Source organism: Crocodylus porosus, unplaced genomic scaffold (genome assembly GCF_001723895.1).
Source record: "Crocodylus porosus isolate Cpor-Errol unplaced genomic scaffold, CroPor_comp1, whole genome shotgun sequence".
Lineage (NCBI taxonomy): Eukaryota > Metazoa > Chordata > Crocodylia > Crocodylidae > Crocodylus > Crocodylus porosus.
The window spans coordinates 35,741,808-35,758,115 of NW_017728918.1; the positions used below are offsets into that span (position 1 = coordinate 35,741,808).

At 39.3% G+C, this 16,308-nt stretch overlaps 1 protein-coding gene across 2 annotated transcripts; it reads left to right on the top strand.

Annotated features, from left to right (window-relative positions):
- Window positions 1-224: 224 nt before the first annotated feature.
- On the top strand, window positions 225-6,599 carry FAM110C (family with sequence similarity 110 member C). Of its 2 annotated transcripts, XM_019537473.1 has the most exons (3): window positions 225-392; window positions 602-1,681; window positions 5,773-6,599. In XM_019537473.1, coding segments are annotated over exons 1-2 (1,038 nt in total). In that variant the 5' UTR covers window positions 225-391; the 3' UTR covers window positions 1,639-1,681; window positions 5,773-6,599. The 2 variants fall into 2 exon arrangements, with proteins under 2 accessions (XP_019393018.1, XP_019393017.1); XM_019537472.1 differs by having other exon boundaries at window positions 225-1,681.
- The last annotated feature ends 9,709 nt before the right edge of the window (window positions 6,600-16,308 follow it).

Consider the following 16,308-nt stretch of genomic DNA (forward strand, 5'->3'; position numbering starts at 1 on the left):
CGTGAAGTTTAGTTCCCATAACATTCAAATGCCTGCACTGGCAACATCAGCCTTATCAAGACTTCTCCAGTGTTTTGATTCAGTCAGACTGCCATAGGAGGGAAGTACTGAAAGCGTATGCTGTACAAATACTTTAATTAGGGCTTGTCCTTGCTGGAGGCAATGAAGTGTTGATGGTCTGAGCCACTCCTCTAACGTCAATTTCCCAGCTCACTGCTGATGTCACAGGGCCTTCTGTATTCAGACATGATTGGCTGTGTGGAGCTTGCAGGGGCTGGCTTCACTGTAAGGTGAATGTGCAAGGAAGCAGCTGTGTGGAGGTGTGCAGTCTGAGTGCAGCAGACACAAACCGTGGGGCTTCGCTCAGCCTGATGAGGTCTCATCTGTCCTAAGTAAGTAACCACCCCAGAAACAGGCTTGTGGAATTTGTGCCAGGATTCCTGCAGGAGGGGTGGAAGCTGCAGCATCCAGAGAGTGGGCTTCTTTTTCTTTTTTTTAAGAGCTGCAAGTGGGATCAGTGTACCTGAAACTGATATGCCAGCTGAAAGCTCTCATGCCGTGAGAATGCATGCCATCTCGGACTTTCATTCCTCTTTGACAGTGCGACTTCTTAACAAGGGGCCGGAATACCTTCGCAGACAGATGGAGGCAGGCACCCCAAGCAGGAGGAGTGCTGTAGAAAGACTGGCAGCTGACAAGGCCAAGTATGTAAAAAGTCAGCAGGTAATCAGCACTAAACAGGAACCTGTCGTTGTGCTTAGCTCAGCCTCAGAGAGCAGTAGTGAGAACTGTTCAGTAGAAAGCAAGAAAATCACTAAGGACTTGGGTGGAGGGAAAGACACAAAAAACTTGGACCTGGCTAATGCTGTATATTCTTGCTGTCCTCCCCTGCAAAACGTCCCCCCCATAGCAAGGCGCAGCATGCCCAAAAGGCAGATACGGCCAGATTCCCTCGTGATCTACCGCCAGAAATGTGAGTTTGTGAAAGGGCAAGGCAATGAGAGTACACGAGGGAGCTTGGTGAGGAGGCTGTTCCAAGGACCCATAAAAGAAAAGCAACTGGCTTCTCCTGAGATGCAGACACCCAAAGTAATAAGGGAAGTCACCACACCAGAAAATGAAGAAAATATCTCTTTACAACATGCTGCTGATAAGCTCAATAACCATGGGACTGAACAAACCGCTCCGGCAAAAACAGAAGTGCCAGCTGAACATGACAGAGGGTATGGGGACACTCCAAAACTGACCGTTGCACCTGATGAGGTCAAGGATGTGAGGAGGAAAGGTCTGCATCGGTCCCAATCAGACATCAGCTCTCGGTACTCCAAGTCCTTTTCTGAGTTTGATACTTTTTTTAAATACTGCGGCCTTGAGCCTGAGGTCATTGAGGATCTGGGGAGAGAGAACTTCTCAGTGGTTTCTGACAATGTGTCCTTCAGGATTCGCAGCATCAGTGTGGCGACATCTGAAAGTGACTTTACAAGGCACAGTGGGGATGATGGGCTGCTGGAGGAAGAACTGACTGAGCAGGTCCCCAGCAGCACCTCAGTGATAGAGCGCAATGCTCGGATAATCAAATGGCTGTACACGTGTAAGAAAGCCAAGGAGACTAACAAGGTGCTCCAAGAGCTTGCCTGAAGACTTCTCCTTCCAGCATGCATTCCAGCGTGGTAAACTCAAGGTGTGTGCAAAGCCCAGCCATGTGAATTTCTGTTTATCTGTGTTTAAAACGTAGGTGATTTACCTGAGTTTATGTCTGTTATATGAATGGTGACAAGCTGTGTTCTGCTGTTATGCACTACCTAGTTCTGGGGAACAGAGTTCTTGGAAAACAGGAGTCTGGGACTTTATGGAATATGAATGTAGTTATATAGTTATATGGATCAGCCCCCCCCCCACCCTCATGAAAGTATATAGTCAGTGTCTACAAGAGATGTCTGCCTTTTGCAGTTTTCCTGCTTTGTAAATTGCTTGTTTTCACCAGTTTCTGCTACGTGAAACTCAAGAGAAGCCCAGAAAATTATCCAACCCTTAATTATAGTAGTGTAGATAAAACAAACTGAATTGAAACTCTTAGTATTTAGGAGAGTCTGTATTTATGTCCTACTGGTGCACCTCTCTTCCCCCACCCGCTTCTCTTTCTAGACCCCTTTGCTCACAACTAGGTACAGGCACCAGTGGAGTAGGGGTATCTCAGGGTTTCTAACTGATATCATTTGAGAAGGGGAACTTTCTGCCTAACTCTTAAGTTTGCTCCTGCTGTTGTCTGGTATTCTGTAAGCCCTTCAGTGGGAAATGGTGTTGCTCTTTCTGTCCTGTTTCATTCTAATTGATTTGGCTCTTTTGAAATTGGAGAAGTTTGGTGGTTTAGGCCACATGACTTTCTTCCTTCAAAGTCCAACAACAGAGCTTCAAAATAATTGTTGTGGTTTGTTTGCTGAACAGGGATACTTTGCTATTTAAAATATTTTTTTTTTAAAATGAAACAGGCATTTTGGGAAAGTAGTTCTTCCCATATAAATCGGCCAAATTCAGCTCTGACATAAGTTGATTTACTGCTTATTGATTTTCATAAGAGCAGCACCATTCACAAGAACCACATTCCTAGCCAGTTTAGAAGGGATAAGCTACTACTTGCAAGATAAAGCACCCATTATATGCAAACTTTACAGTCCCAAATCCAAACAGCCTGTAGGCCTTGGACTTTATATGTAATGTATAAACATTACATTAGATAATCCTTAATATGACAGGGTAAATGTGGCTTTGTGAATTTATCACAATCATAGTCTATATATTAAGAGGACACTAATTAGTCTTGGAGGGAGTTACAGTATTTGAAATGAGTCCAATCCAGCAGCATGCAGATATTGGACACTTAAGCTGAGCCTATTCCTGGTAGAGGACAGACTAGCCCTGTGATTCCTTGCTGTGATTCAGATTTCTCAATGGAAAATTACAGTCGCCTCACTAGAATTATTGCCAAATTACACATGAGGTAATAAGTGAATGTCCCTTTCTGAAGCTCAGGTTAATGGAAGATGCTGGAAATAAACTAAGCATACTTAATTTTTTTTTCACATCCTAAAATGATGGGGGATTTGACCTCTCTCTGTCAGTACTGGCTATAGGCAAGTTTTTAAGGTGCAGGATTAATATCTTGTGATCATTTGTAACAAAGAAGATACTGTTTAATTCGTTTGAAATAGATTAGATTGAGAGATCTTTTTTGAGAGAGGGGGGAAACTTTTTTGAGAGGCTAACTGGAAATCAGTAAATACTGTCTAAAAATCTGATTAGTGGTTACTAGGGAAAACTATTCTAATATCCGTAAAAAAAAATTAGGAGATAACTTTTGTTATTTTTACACAGAATAATTTGTTTTGCACTGAATTCTTGAAAAGATTCAGATGTGTATTTTTGGCAAAAAAAAAGAAGCCATTTTGACTGAGAAGGAGAAATGTTTTCACAAAAAGATTTCAACCAGCAATTATCCACACATCAAAGACAGGAGCAATTGTCAAGTATGAGACTGACATCCCCAAGGAGGGTTACTCACTGATAGCTCCATTCCCAAATCCAGTGAGACATCTCACTTATCCATCAGTGGTAATGGGAGAGGGAGAAGGAGGTTTATACAAACTTTGGCAGCTGTGGGCAGGAGCTACAGGTAAAGCTGAGGCAGGTGGTTTTGGTTAACTTCCGGCTGCTAGGGCCAGACATCATATACCAAAAGGTTCTTTACATAAGGAAAACTAAAGGTTTGTGGATCTAGGATTTGGATATTGTTTCAAGATTACAGCTATAGTAATTCATATAGGTTACATGAACAGTATCAAAGAGGGAAAGCTATTGGACCCCTCTTACTATTTATCCGTTAGGTGGTAATTGGGTTCACACTGCAGATGACACAGGAAAAAGACAGTAACTGCTTCAAGGTATGTTCAACCTAAATAGACAAAGAATATAAAAGGAAGTCTGGCAAAGGGTGCTGGAACACATGGAAAGCAGGAAGTTTACTCACATGAGCTCCACACCCCACCAGAAGCTTTGCAGCTCCATGTTGCAAAACAAATGTTTATTTTTTCCCCTCTCCGCCCTTTAGCTAGTCCATCACACGTCCAACTGCTAAGTCCTCACACTGCTTTTGCAACCAGCATCAATGTTCGTTCACCATTGCATAATTTTGAAACTACCTGGTGAATGATTCAAATAAAATACATAAAATAGTTTTTAAATATACCATTTACAGGGGATGGTTAACAAAATAGGAGGAAGGTTAGTATGAACCAAATATCCGAGGTTTCCCCTGCCCTGGTTTAGTTTAGTTCATTTGAACTAAATGCAAATGAAGGTATAGTAATGCTAACTATAATTCTTAATAACCAAGGTTCCACATGGCTGAGAATAGTTTTTCCCTCAGCTTTGTTTCGTACTGCCAGAAATGACACCATCTCCAGCTTAAGTTGAAATTATAGTAAGAGTGGAACATTACATTACGGTTTACATCCTAGAAAAAATATATATTCAAGGTTTTTGTAGTTTAGGAAACCCTTGTCCATAAGGTTAATGTTGTCAGCCAAATTTAAAATATATAAAATATACTGAGCCCAATTCTGAGCTGATGTAGCTAAGCAATGGAGCTATAATGCTTTTCAGCAGTTGAAGATCTGGTCTACAATATAATTACTGAGAAATCAGGTAAATCTTACCACTGCTCACTTTATAGACTTTTCAAAAGAGTGAAATCAGTGCTAAAATCTCAACTACAAATACCAATAATTCCCACAGAGATAAGAACCTTTGGGAGCTATCACAGTATAAACATTTCATAATAAATAACCCTAAATAAGAGCAAATAGCAATTATCAGCACCAAACAATTAGTGAAGATGGCCCTGTGATTTTGATATTTGTTTCATACAACCCACATGCTTTTTCAGTGATAAGCTTATTCTGATCACAGGAAATCATGTATATTGTCTAAATGTTTACAAAAAAGTGGAATACTCCCAGGAAGTAGATGATGAGCTAATTCTCCAGCTTCCTTTGGCCTTTTAGAGTTACAGACTTCTGGAGGCTAATGGAGTAAAACCAGAAAACCTGAAATCCATATGATCTCTTTGCCTTTCAGCAGCCTGCTTCCCAGACCTTTGGGACATATTCAGCCAAGCACCAAGCACTGTATATAAGCTTTTGAAATTGCAGCACCTTTCTAAAAACAAAAAAGGAATCTTTGAGCATTTTTTCTAGATTCTAAAGCTCAATATAGTAAAATAGCTTTTCAAAACCTACAGTTTTTTGCATTAGGCACTTTTTTATTAATATTTCATGTCCCTGGTTTAATTTTTCATGAAGTGTATTACAACTGGTAACACACTAAAAAAATAAAAAAGCTATGTATCTGTTTATCAGGCTGATAATTATAGAACCCTTTTTTTTACTGTTAGCTAGGAAAAAGGTTAACTAACTCGCTTATGTCTGGTTATGTAGCACTAACTAGATATGTCACTAACTAGATTATGTCTGGATATATATCATTCTAAAGCTGAACATCCTCATTTCTGATTGTAATCAAGAATATGAAGTTTATATCAACCACAGGCCTTAAAAGTATTTTAAGAAAAAAAGCATGTTCATTATACTATGATGGATATTTTGAGAAGGGACTACATTACATTAATAGTAGTGGGAAGCAGATTAATTGAAAATTAGGGTTTAGACTAGTCTGTACCATTCTGATGCCTTAAGTGCTTTTTTCCTCTTTCTTTAGGATGAAAACATTCCCAAAAATGGAGGCTGAGCAATATGGATCATAGGCCAGCAGATCAGCAGCAAACTTTTTCTGCCATCTGGCTTATGGTAACTCATTTTCCTGCTGCCCTCTTCTCTTTTTTCTTCCTCACCAGGCAGACCCGGTCTTTGCCCGAAGCAAATATGTGTCCAGAGCACAGTGAGAAGAGGAAATTATGAACTGTGCCAAACTGAGATGGCATAAAGTAAAAGCTCCTGGAAGAACAGAAGCAAGTACAGCTAATAAAATAGCTGGCAATGTCCATCACGATGCAGGTCACTCATGCATAATGTCATTCTGAACCATGATAGAAGATTGGTGTATCACATCTGACTCTAATTGATGGTGAATCTGTCAGCAAGCCTGGGGGAGGAGGAAACAGGAATTAAGTGGCAATGACCTTTGGGTCAAGCATTTCCTGGCATAGAGGCTCCACCTGCACTTCCAAAGAAGCTGTGTTAGCATAACTCTTTAAACATGGCACATGCTGACATGATTTAAACCCTTTTATTTTGCCTGACTGGTGTCGACCAAACACTATAAACAGGGTTTAACAGACATTTTGAATTCTCATTGTCTTCTAAGACCTCTCCCTTGAGTGTTAAGCCAAATTAGAAAATCTGGTGTCCAGGTAGACCAGCGTACAACACAGTAGGGTAGACAGTGGGAAAGAATATTTAACACTGTAGTTGGAGAATATGGATAAATGTAGTGCTGAAACATAGGGAAGATTCAACTATGTTAAAAATTAGACAGTTTGTACTGGAGTTTATTTCTCCCAGGCACAGCTTTTACATTTGTGCCTGGGACCACAGCACACTGAGCTGGGGTGGCACAGCCACATCTGGCAGGGGATCCTGGGGAGTCAGCCTGCCAGCCCAGAACTGATCCGTGCTGGCTCAGCATGCTGCAGAAGGGTTGCCTGGGGCATACGGGTGCTACAGAGTGGGTCTACCTGGCAGGCAGTCCCCACGCATGTAGCACCCTCGTGCCCTAGCCAGCCTAGTCACCATCTACATGTGCGTTTCACCACATGTAACTACTCTGCTGTAGGACAGCACTTCTGTTGGGCAGTACTATCCTACAGCTGAGTTAATTAGTTTACTGTGGCTTAATAGCATCACATCTGTAGATGGTGATGCTTTACTGTAAAGCTAATTAATCAGCTGTGCAGTAAAGCATCTCATATAGATGCACCAGTTTAAAGCAGTTTAGATCATTAATATGAGGTCTAAATGAGTGGCAGATGGAGCTGGTGGCTTTAGATGCTTGGTCCAAACAGCCGTTAGTTGCCAGAAAATGTCTTACCCTGTTCTAGTTATTCCTGATATTATAACTCACAAAAAAGTGACAAAAATCAATTAAGGAACAGATTCCAATCTCTTATACTGGTATCATTTTAGAGTATCTGTACTAAAGTCAGATAACATAACATTAGCATAACAATGCTAATTGTCATTAGCATAACAATGATTAGAGTATGTCCCAATATTTTGGAGTGCTGAGAAGTTAAAAGTTGAGCTCCATATGATCATGGATATAATGTTCTGATTCCCATCCTGGGCTTTACCTAGCTGCTAAACCTGAATTGTAACTAATACAGGAAAATGGGGTTTCATTCTCAAAATTCCAATGAGGTTATAAGCACCTTTAGTAGCCAAACATCCCTTTGCGGTGATTATGGCTATGATCTCACCCCACTAAGCCAAGCACATGGAGGAATACAGAAGAGAGAATGTGCGCCTGACCAGCACTTTTAATTCTTTGTTAATCATGGAAAATGTCATGAGCACGTAGGAGAGAGAGCAGGACTGAGTAATAGCATCTTTATAACCCAGTTGTTATAACCATGAGCAATCAGTATTTCCACTTATATTGTGAGACCAATATTGCACTTAGAGTGCTAATTAATTATTCATAGTTGACTTTTAACTAAGTTCACTATAGGCTTACTAGTCAGGCTAATTCTATTTAAATAAGAAAAATGTACTTGTTAGTGACTCAGTAGTTATTTCTCACATAGGCTATCCATTTGAGAATACAGGGCATTTGTTTATATTGTTTTACTGTTACTTAAAATATGTATTGTCTTTATATATTTATACATTCATAAATAATATTTCCAAATAAAATATTCATCGAGATGGCTCCAAGTGTAGTGGGAAGCTGAAAATCCTGTATTAGTAACCAACTTTATATTTAGGAGGAACTAGCACCCAGAGGTCTTCATAACAATTCTAAACTTCTAATATAGCAGACAGCATAAGTAAAAAATGATTCCCTAGAAATTACAACAAAAAGGTCGCTAATGTACTGGGATTTACACCTTGTTGAGAAGTTGTTTAAAGGGACTCTGTCAAGACTGATAAATCAGGGATGTGATTGATATACTGTGTCTGTATCTCTTGTGGCACTTTGTAAAGTACTGTAAATGTAATTATTTATATGGTTTTCTAAAAAGCTAATGAATGTTGTTTCTTGTAAACATTAATTAATGACTGCAGGCAGTTGAGAGCTTATGCAAATCTCCTGGTTTGTAAGCCATTGCACTCCTACAATGCATTTTTGTAAAAAGTTTTCTACTTTTACTTTGAAATTTTTATTAGGTTTTTTTATCAGAAGCAGTAGTGAGATAAAATGATAACATTAAAAAGATGCAAGAGAAGTTGGCAATAACTTTTAAATGTTAGGAAGCAATATTTAAAGGATATTAAATGGAGTTCTCAAAAGTATAAGCATAGGTGAGACTCAGTCCTCATGGAAGTCAACGGGAGTTTTACAATAGATGTCTATGAGCATATCTTTGTGTCGCCATACGGTGATGTTGCTACAGTGACTTGGAAGTACTAAAGCATGGTGCAGTATGGGTGGTTACTGCGCAATGTGCACAGAATACAGTTAAATTTCACGAGTACCTCACCATAGCAGCGCACTATAATGGGGGAGTGTGCTGCTATGGCAATGTAGCTGCTGACCACGTGTAGACCCACAATTGCTACATTGCTGTCACATGCTGTACAGTGATGTAGCACTTTGCTATGTTGCCATACGGTGACGTGTAGATGTGCCCTATGAAATCAGAACTAGGACAACATTGAGGACTCTTGGAAATCTGACTTTAACCCTTATGAGCTGCTTAATAGGGTTTGCTGAACTTTCACACCGACATGAAACAATATTTGCTTAGCTTAGTTCAACTTTTGATGTGGTCCAAACTCACCTAAGTATAGGGAAATTTGTAAAAAAATGGTGCTGCCTAAGACCCTTCCTTAATAAACTATGAGTTTCCTTATTTATAGGTGTCTTCTGGTTAGGACAGTGATCAGGCTTCTCAGTTAAGAGGCCAACAGATAGAGTCACTTTCTTCACATCTCTTTGGTGTAAATACAGCTACTCCTCACTTAATGTCATAGTTACCTTCCTGAAAAATGTGACTTTAAGTGAAATGATGTTAAACGAATCCAATTACGTCACAGTAGTTACCTACTAGCAGGCGGCAGCCAAACAATGTTATAACCAAACGTTGCATGACTTTAAACGAGTATGTTCTCTAATAGATCAGCGATGTAATAACAAAACAATGTTAACCAGGATGATGTCAAGCGAGGAATACCTGTATCTTACCACTCTCATTCTGAAGGTGTGAAACCAAGACTTTCCTCTCAGGTCGTATTTCTGCTGTCACTTCAAAGGGTTTTTCCCTCACCCATTCTGGTGTTTTGGTACATGTCCCAAATAGACCTCAATGATAGGGACTCCTCCAAAGATTGCTACTTTAGGTTACTTCCTCCCCTTATCTGGCAGAAGGAACCTCAAGACAAGGCAGGGGGCCTGGGAAAGTCAGAATAAAATAGACACATTTTGTAGGGAGTTGTTCTACTTTTGCTTAGAGCTTTTGAATAGAATCCTGTTTGTATGGAAATCAGTAAGAGTCTTGCCATTGACTTCAGTGGGGTCTGAATTTGATCCAATTTTTGCAAAACTGAAACAGGTTGAGAACAAAAGTTTGCAAATTATCTAAGTCTGTTTGACTAGAACTATGCAAACCAAGATAGTTATATAGGCTGTAACCCTGTTGCACAACTTAATTTTAACTGCCAAGTACTATTCATAACCTGTTGTTTAAAGCTATATTATAACTGTGAAAAGAAGCAATGTCCAGAGTCTTAATTTAACAGGAAACAAGGTACAAAGTCCATGTTTTCTATAGCTACAGATATTTGCAGTAAAAATATTGGGTGTAGAATATGATCCTTAGAGAATATAATGTAAATAGTCCTGTGCTATGTGTAACAAGAATTCAGATTTTTCTATATTGAGAAAATTAATTTTTAAAGGGGATATAAATCCTCATGCTTCATAGCATAAACCAACCACTAATTGATAGGGATTAAACAGAAACTTCCTCTGACAAGCAGGTTATTCATCACTGCTGAATATGAGTTTTCACACATCCCCTCTGGAGTGAGGACTGAGCTAATCTGGTACAATGTTTATATTCAAATAAAAAGACTGTATTTTATTTCATTGCATATAAATAAAAAACACATATATGAAAGTTAGTAATTTGTTTTGAAAGTCTGACATTGTTTTATTTTGTTTGCTGTTTACATTAGGGTTACTGTTTTTTTAAACCTATATTATTTAGAACATATTTAAGTTTTTGTGTCTATGGTAAATAGAGTTTGAAAGTTTTCCTTTGGATAAATATCTGAGAATGAAGATGAAACATATTCAAATCTTTGCAAAGAAATAGGGCTGGAAATTGTTTAAGAAGATATCTCACAAAATGGCTACTAGTTCTTGGTTTCAAATACATTTGAAATCTATAAAGCTAGTTTCTTAAAGTATTCTTAAATTCTTAAAAAAATTCTTAAAGTAATTTCAGTATTTCCATTTCAGGGCATGATCTATATGGTATTATAATAATAATATTGCATTTATTTTTTAAAGATATCAACACTTTTTCAAACATAAGTATTATTTAGACTTGGTTTTACACAATCTCAAGAACTATTAAGTACCATTTTACACCACTGTCCTCAAACTCAGGACCTTTGCAGAGCAGTTCTATGTTTGGTGTTGCTCTACTACGAAACCCACTATCTCAGGGATCTGACAATTGCTATCATTAGGGACCTACTTAATTCACGATTTGTGGATTTTATGGAAAACACAAAATCTGGGATTGTCTGTGAAATCAACAAAAAAAGTCATTAAATGCGGGCACCCCAATGGGATTCAAGGGTCCTCGCTGCCAGGAGGAGAAGCCACCAGATGGTGGGGTGGCATGAAATACAGCAGACAAAATAGCGGCTGCCCCCTCATTCCTCCTCCCTCTATTGGAGTCTCTCCACCAACCAGCACTGAAGGGCAAGGCCTCTCCACTAATCAGTCCTGAAGAGCAAGACCACTTCAAAATGCCCACAAAATTGGCTCTGAATGCCACAAGCAAACTGTGAAAAACCTTTTGTCTCACCACAACTTAAGTATGTCCCTAGCTATCATGCTATAATGAATTCATAGGGACAATAATAATCCAGTGAATATGTGTTTTGTGATAAAGAGGAATAAAATAATGGTCATTCCAAGTGAGATTTTACTGAAACTGAACCAAACTTTTGGCCAGTATTTTCCCAAAAAAGTACAATCTAATCTTCTAAAATGCAAGCAGTATCACTAACAAGTATTCAGACACAATTTAGGGATCAGCTACTGCTATTTATTCATAGAATTAAACTGTTGAGCACAAAACTGAATGCATATTTCAGATAATTGAAATGCAGCCTCCCCAGCACTGACTGGCATTTGTATACCATATAAGGATGGGCAGGTATATCACTCTAGTTTACAGTGTAAGAAAAACAACCATAAATAAAAAAGGGAAGCAGGAGATGACCTTTTAAAAGCAGAAGCTTGAACCCCCCACTCCCCCCAATTGCCAGTAAGTTTGGAGACCACCAAACCAACTTCAGCCGGCTCAAGCTTGCTCTGTTCCACATTCTGTAACCCAGCAACAGCACATAGAAGGACCCCAGACTTATGGAAATTCCCCAAAGATGCGTGCGCATATATGCCTTATGCCTATGTATACTTATATTTGCATATGTATGACCTGTTAACATAAAGAGTACTATCGAACTCAGATCCGGGGGATCTTTTTGTCTCTGGACATTGAGTACCCCTCTGCAGAGCAATAAACTCGCATACCAGACACTCCCTCGTTCTCTGCCTAATTGATTGTGGCTAGGAATGAGCCCAGAGACGGGGCGTGGCCAGTGGTCATCGGTGTATGAGCACACCCTTCGGTGTATGGGTGCTACGCAGTAGCTGGCCAATTTCCCCGACAATAGATAGGTCACTCTGCCTAACCAGTCCACATCAGACATCTTAGCCTTAGGATTGATAAAAAGAGTCATAGTGGTACTGGGCATCTTTTGGTTGCAGACTAGGAAAATATTTAAAACACATGCTTATGATATTAGGACCTAAAACTGCAAGCCTTTTTACATATAAATAGGCCATCATCTGAGTAGTCCTGTGAAGCCAAGTGGATCATTTTCATGAATATAGATTTGCGAGCTCCAATTTTTTGCCTGCCCATTGTGAATAAGAAGTTATTTTAAATTTCACAAGTTACTTATCAAACCACTTTTCTTTCACTTCATCTATCAGCAGTGCCTGAGTATCAGTAAGAGAGCTTTGAGCACAAGACCCTTTGTTATGGCTTTGTGAATGCAGGAATCTACAGAGCATAAAAAAGTATAGTATCTTGAAGGGGTTTTCACAAAGAAAGCTCTACAATGCTGTGTAGTTCTCACTTACAGATGCATCAGCAAATACATGACTTGCACAGGCCTGGAAAAAAACCTGCCTCTTAACGCTATTTCTTGTTCTTTTAATGATGCAATGACAATAACCTTTTTACCCTCATTCAGCAGCACACTGTGACACCAAGTCACCACAACAAATCCTCCTCCTCTTCCAATTGCCCCTCCCACCAAGTTCTACAGACAGCACCCGTGAGATGGAGCCCCTGACACATACCACCAAGTTTCCTTTCTTTACAAAAACTATTAATTGTCCTTGAAAGAAAAAAAAATATGTCTGAATTACAGTGGAAAAGGGTTTTGCTCATTCAAGCTAGTTTTCCAAAAATCCATAACATGGGTTTGAAAACCTCAGCCTCCTAGAGGAAGGTCATGCAACTCAAACTTCATAGAGGACCACTTGCAAGATGTACTTAAGGGTCAAATGAGATTCTACTCATTTTATTCCAAGTGAGATTTTATTGAAACTGATACAAACTTCACCTTTTTAACCAGTATTTTCCCAACCAAGTTCTGTCTAATCTTCTAAGATGGAAGTAATGCCATGGAAGTAGTGTCACTAACAAGTATTCAGACACAATTTTTATCAGATATATTCACAAAGTTTCATTAGTTGTGCTATTGGATCATTCAGTAAATTCCTTGATTTCAGATTAAATATATAATTTGGGACAAATTACTTATTGATGTAAATAGGCACATGCTGATGGATTTCAGTGGTGTTATGAACACTTACACTTTCCAGAAATTGACTCTTAAGATATAGGGCCAACAGTAAAAAAGGAGGAGGTAATAACTAAACAAATTATTTCCTTTTTTCAAATATCTATACCTCCATACACCGGATCAGCAAGAAAGGACATGACAACTTGTAAAACTAGTTTGGATAATCTAAGCAGAGTTTAGCTGTTTCAGAAATGAATATGATTAAAGGATTTAACAGCTACAAAGGTTTTTATTGCTCAGAAAACAACCACCCCTTAAGTGTCCATTTTCATCAGCTGTAGCATAAGCAAGAGAGTAATAATCACTGACACTAGTCCACTAAAGCATCTTATTGTGTGCCAGATAATTATAATCAATGTAAATCAATGCTGATCTGAAGTAAAATGTAGAAGAAAATGCAAAGGAATAGACAGGAATGAGCTGGCCAAAGAGGATGCCAGCATTACTCAATGCTTCCTATTGACTCACCCTCTTTGCCATGTGATTATTTTTTCACCAGTGAGTGGGCAATGACAGTTTTAACCATTTCCCTTTCATCCTTTCATAGTTATTCATGAGTTTAAATTGCTAAATTTATGCCATTCATGAAAGTCCCATTTTGTGTTTGCATTTCAGGATGACACATCCACACACTGATGACACAACACAAAGTGATATCACATGTTAAGTTGTCTATTATTATCTTGTAAATGACATTTTCCCTTACATTTTCTTCCCAAACCTTTTTCTGGACACTGCTGCAACTAAATTTGAAACAAAACAGGCAAAGAGCCGTGTTGTATAATTAAGCACAGGGTTACCATGTTAGGATATCCTGTTATATAAGCAGGTCTTCCTACAAAATTTACCACAGGATGTCTCATTATTGTAGTCTTTTTCCTTCTATTCACCTTCTTGATTAGATGGCAAAACCTTGGTGATGGGGCTCATCAGATTTTTTTGTTTCTTTACAAGTAATACCACATTTACACAGTTATAAGACAGGGTTTCCCCCTCTATCAACATGGGTGGGGGGAACCTTGTTTTACATTCACATACAAGGAAACCTCACTCAATAATGGAAAGCAACTATAATGGTGATTAAATGCAGCCAACACTGAGCATGACTATAGAGAACATGGCCTATATAGGACAAACATACTGAGGGGAACCTTCTACAAGGAATTTTTTTAAGGAAAATTTTTCATGTTCCAAGCCAAATCAGTCAAATCAATTCCAAATCTGTGAATGATTCAAGAACCATATGTGGCCCTACTACCAGCAAACATCCTCCACCCTCTCCTGAGGCTTCAGATACTTCCAAATCATTTCAAATCTACATGCAGGCCCAAGCCTGGAGATTTGGGGTTCAGATGCCCCTGAGTTTTGCTTGTCCTCAGCCATATGGCCACAGGAGCAAGCTAAGGAGGAGTCCCCATTTCCATAAAGTGGGCATAAAGTCAACATATTCCCACTAGAAATGAAAGTAGGAGTTTAACTATACATTACCTCTGCCTGGGTGCTACCCCTTGCCAAAAAAGTGGTTATTCCCAGTGACTAGGAAAATAGCCTTGATGGTCATGGTGTTTTCCCTGCCAGAATAGTGTAAGCCAACTAAATAAGACATGTAGTAGTGCCCACTGCACTCCCCCCTCCCACTACTACAGCACTCTTTTCAGGTCACGGTAAGCCACTACACTGAACATATTTTACTTCCTCTTCACTCCCACAGCTAAGCAGCATCTTTCTTTCCCATTTCAAATGAGTCCTGTTTTTAACCAGCCTTAAATGTCTGCCATACATCACTGAACAGAGCCTCAAACAGGTTACCCAGAATCTCTGTAGCCCTCTCTCAGCCTGTTGCATATGACTAATGTAGCCCCATCCTCCATAATATGGACCCAGACCAGATTGCTCTGTGCCTCCTCTGCACATAATTTTTGGGGGAATCCTAGGACTCGTGACAAGAACATGTGATTCCAGCGAAGAGTAGGGGGCTAACTAGGACATGGCTTCTCTGTGGGGAGTACCTGTAGTGCACACACATACTGAGCAGTATTGAGCTGTGGAGTTTCCAGGGCTTGAAACTCTGTTGTCTCTTCTGGGGCCCTGCCCAATAAACAATATGGTACATTATAAGCCTTTTGGGTTTAGATTAATATCATAAAGTAAGTACAGAACTGCTGCTTAAAAGTGTGCTTATGTACCTGTGATAGAAATTGCACCAATTTTAAAATAGATAAACTGCATCAATTTGGGATGAGCTATGTCTACAAGTACCTGTAGTGACTTCCTTATATGCAAATTATTATAGATACATTAATTTCTAAGTCATTGTTTTTGAATTTTTTCTTACTTCCATGTGGCCAATAAGAACAGAGTCTAAGGGGAAGAAAAAGTAGAACGGGCTTCAGAGAGCAAGGGGAAAACCTGACTCTCAGATTTATTTTCCATGCTATAGCACTGGGAGAGGGACACCATCAAGGAAAACCTCCAATAATTTAATTCTATACCTGGAAAATTATAACAAATTTATATATTTTTTTCATTTATAGAATCTAATTATTGGGGGAGGTCATCTTATAATCAGGGTTGTCTTATATTTGCATAAATATGGTAATTTATAGTTTCATAGTTTTATGGTTTCTAGGGTCGCAAGGGACCTGAGCAGATCATCGAGTCTGACCCCCTGCCATGGCAGAAAAGAGTACTGGGTTCAAATGATCCCAGCAAAGTGTTTGTCTAGCCTTGTCTCAAATACTTCCAAGGTAGGAGCTAGCACCACTTTGCTTGGAAGTTGGTTCCAGATCCTAGCCACCCTGAAAGTGAAGTAGCATCTCCTGATATCTAGTCTGAACCTACCCTCTGCCAGCTTGTGACTATTATTTCTAGTCACTCCTGGTAGTGCTCAGGGGAACAGGGACTCCCCCAATGCCTGCTGGTCCCCTCTGACTAGTTTGTAACAGGCCACTAGATCCCC

Coding starts and splice junctions, on each gene's coding strand:
- FAM110C (XM_019537472.1), top strand. CDS start 535: ATGCCAGCTGAAAGCTCTCATGCCGTGAGAATGCATGCCATCTCGGAC.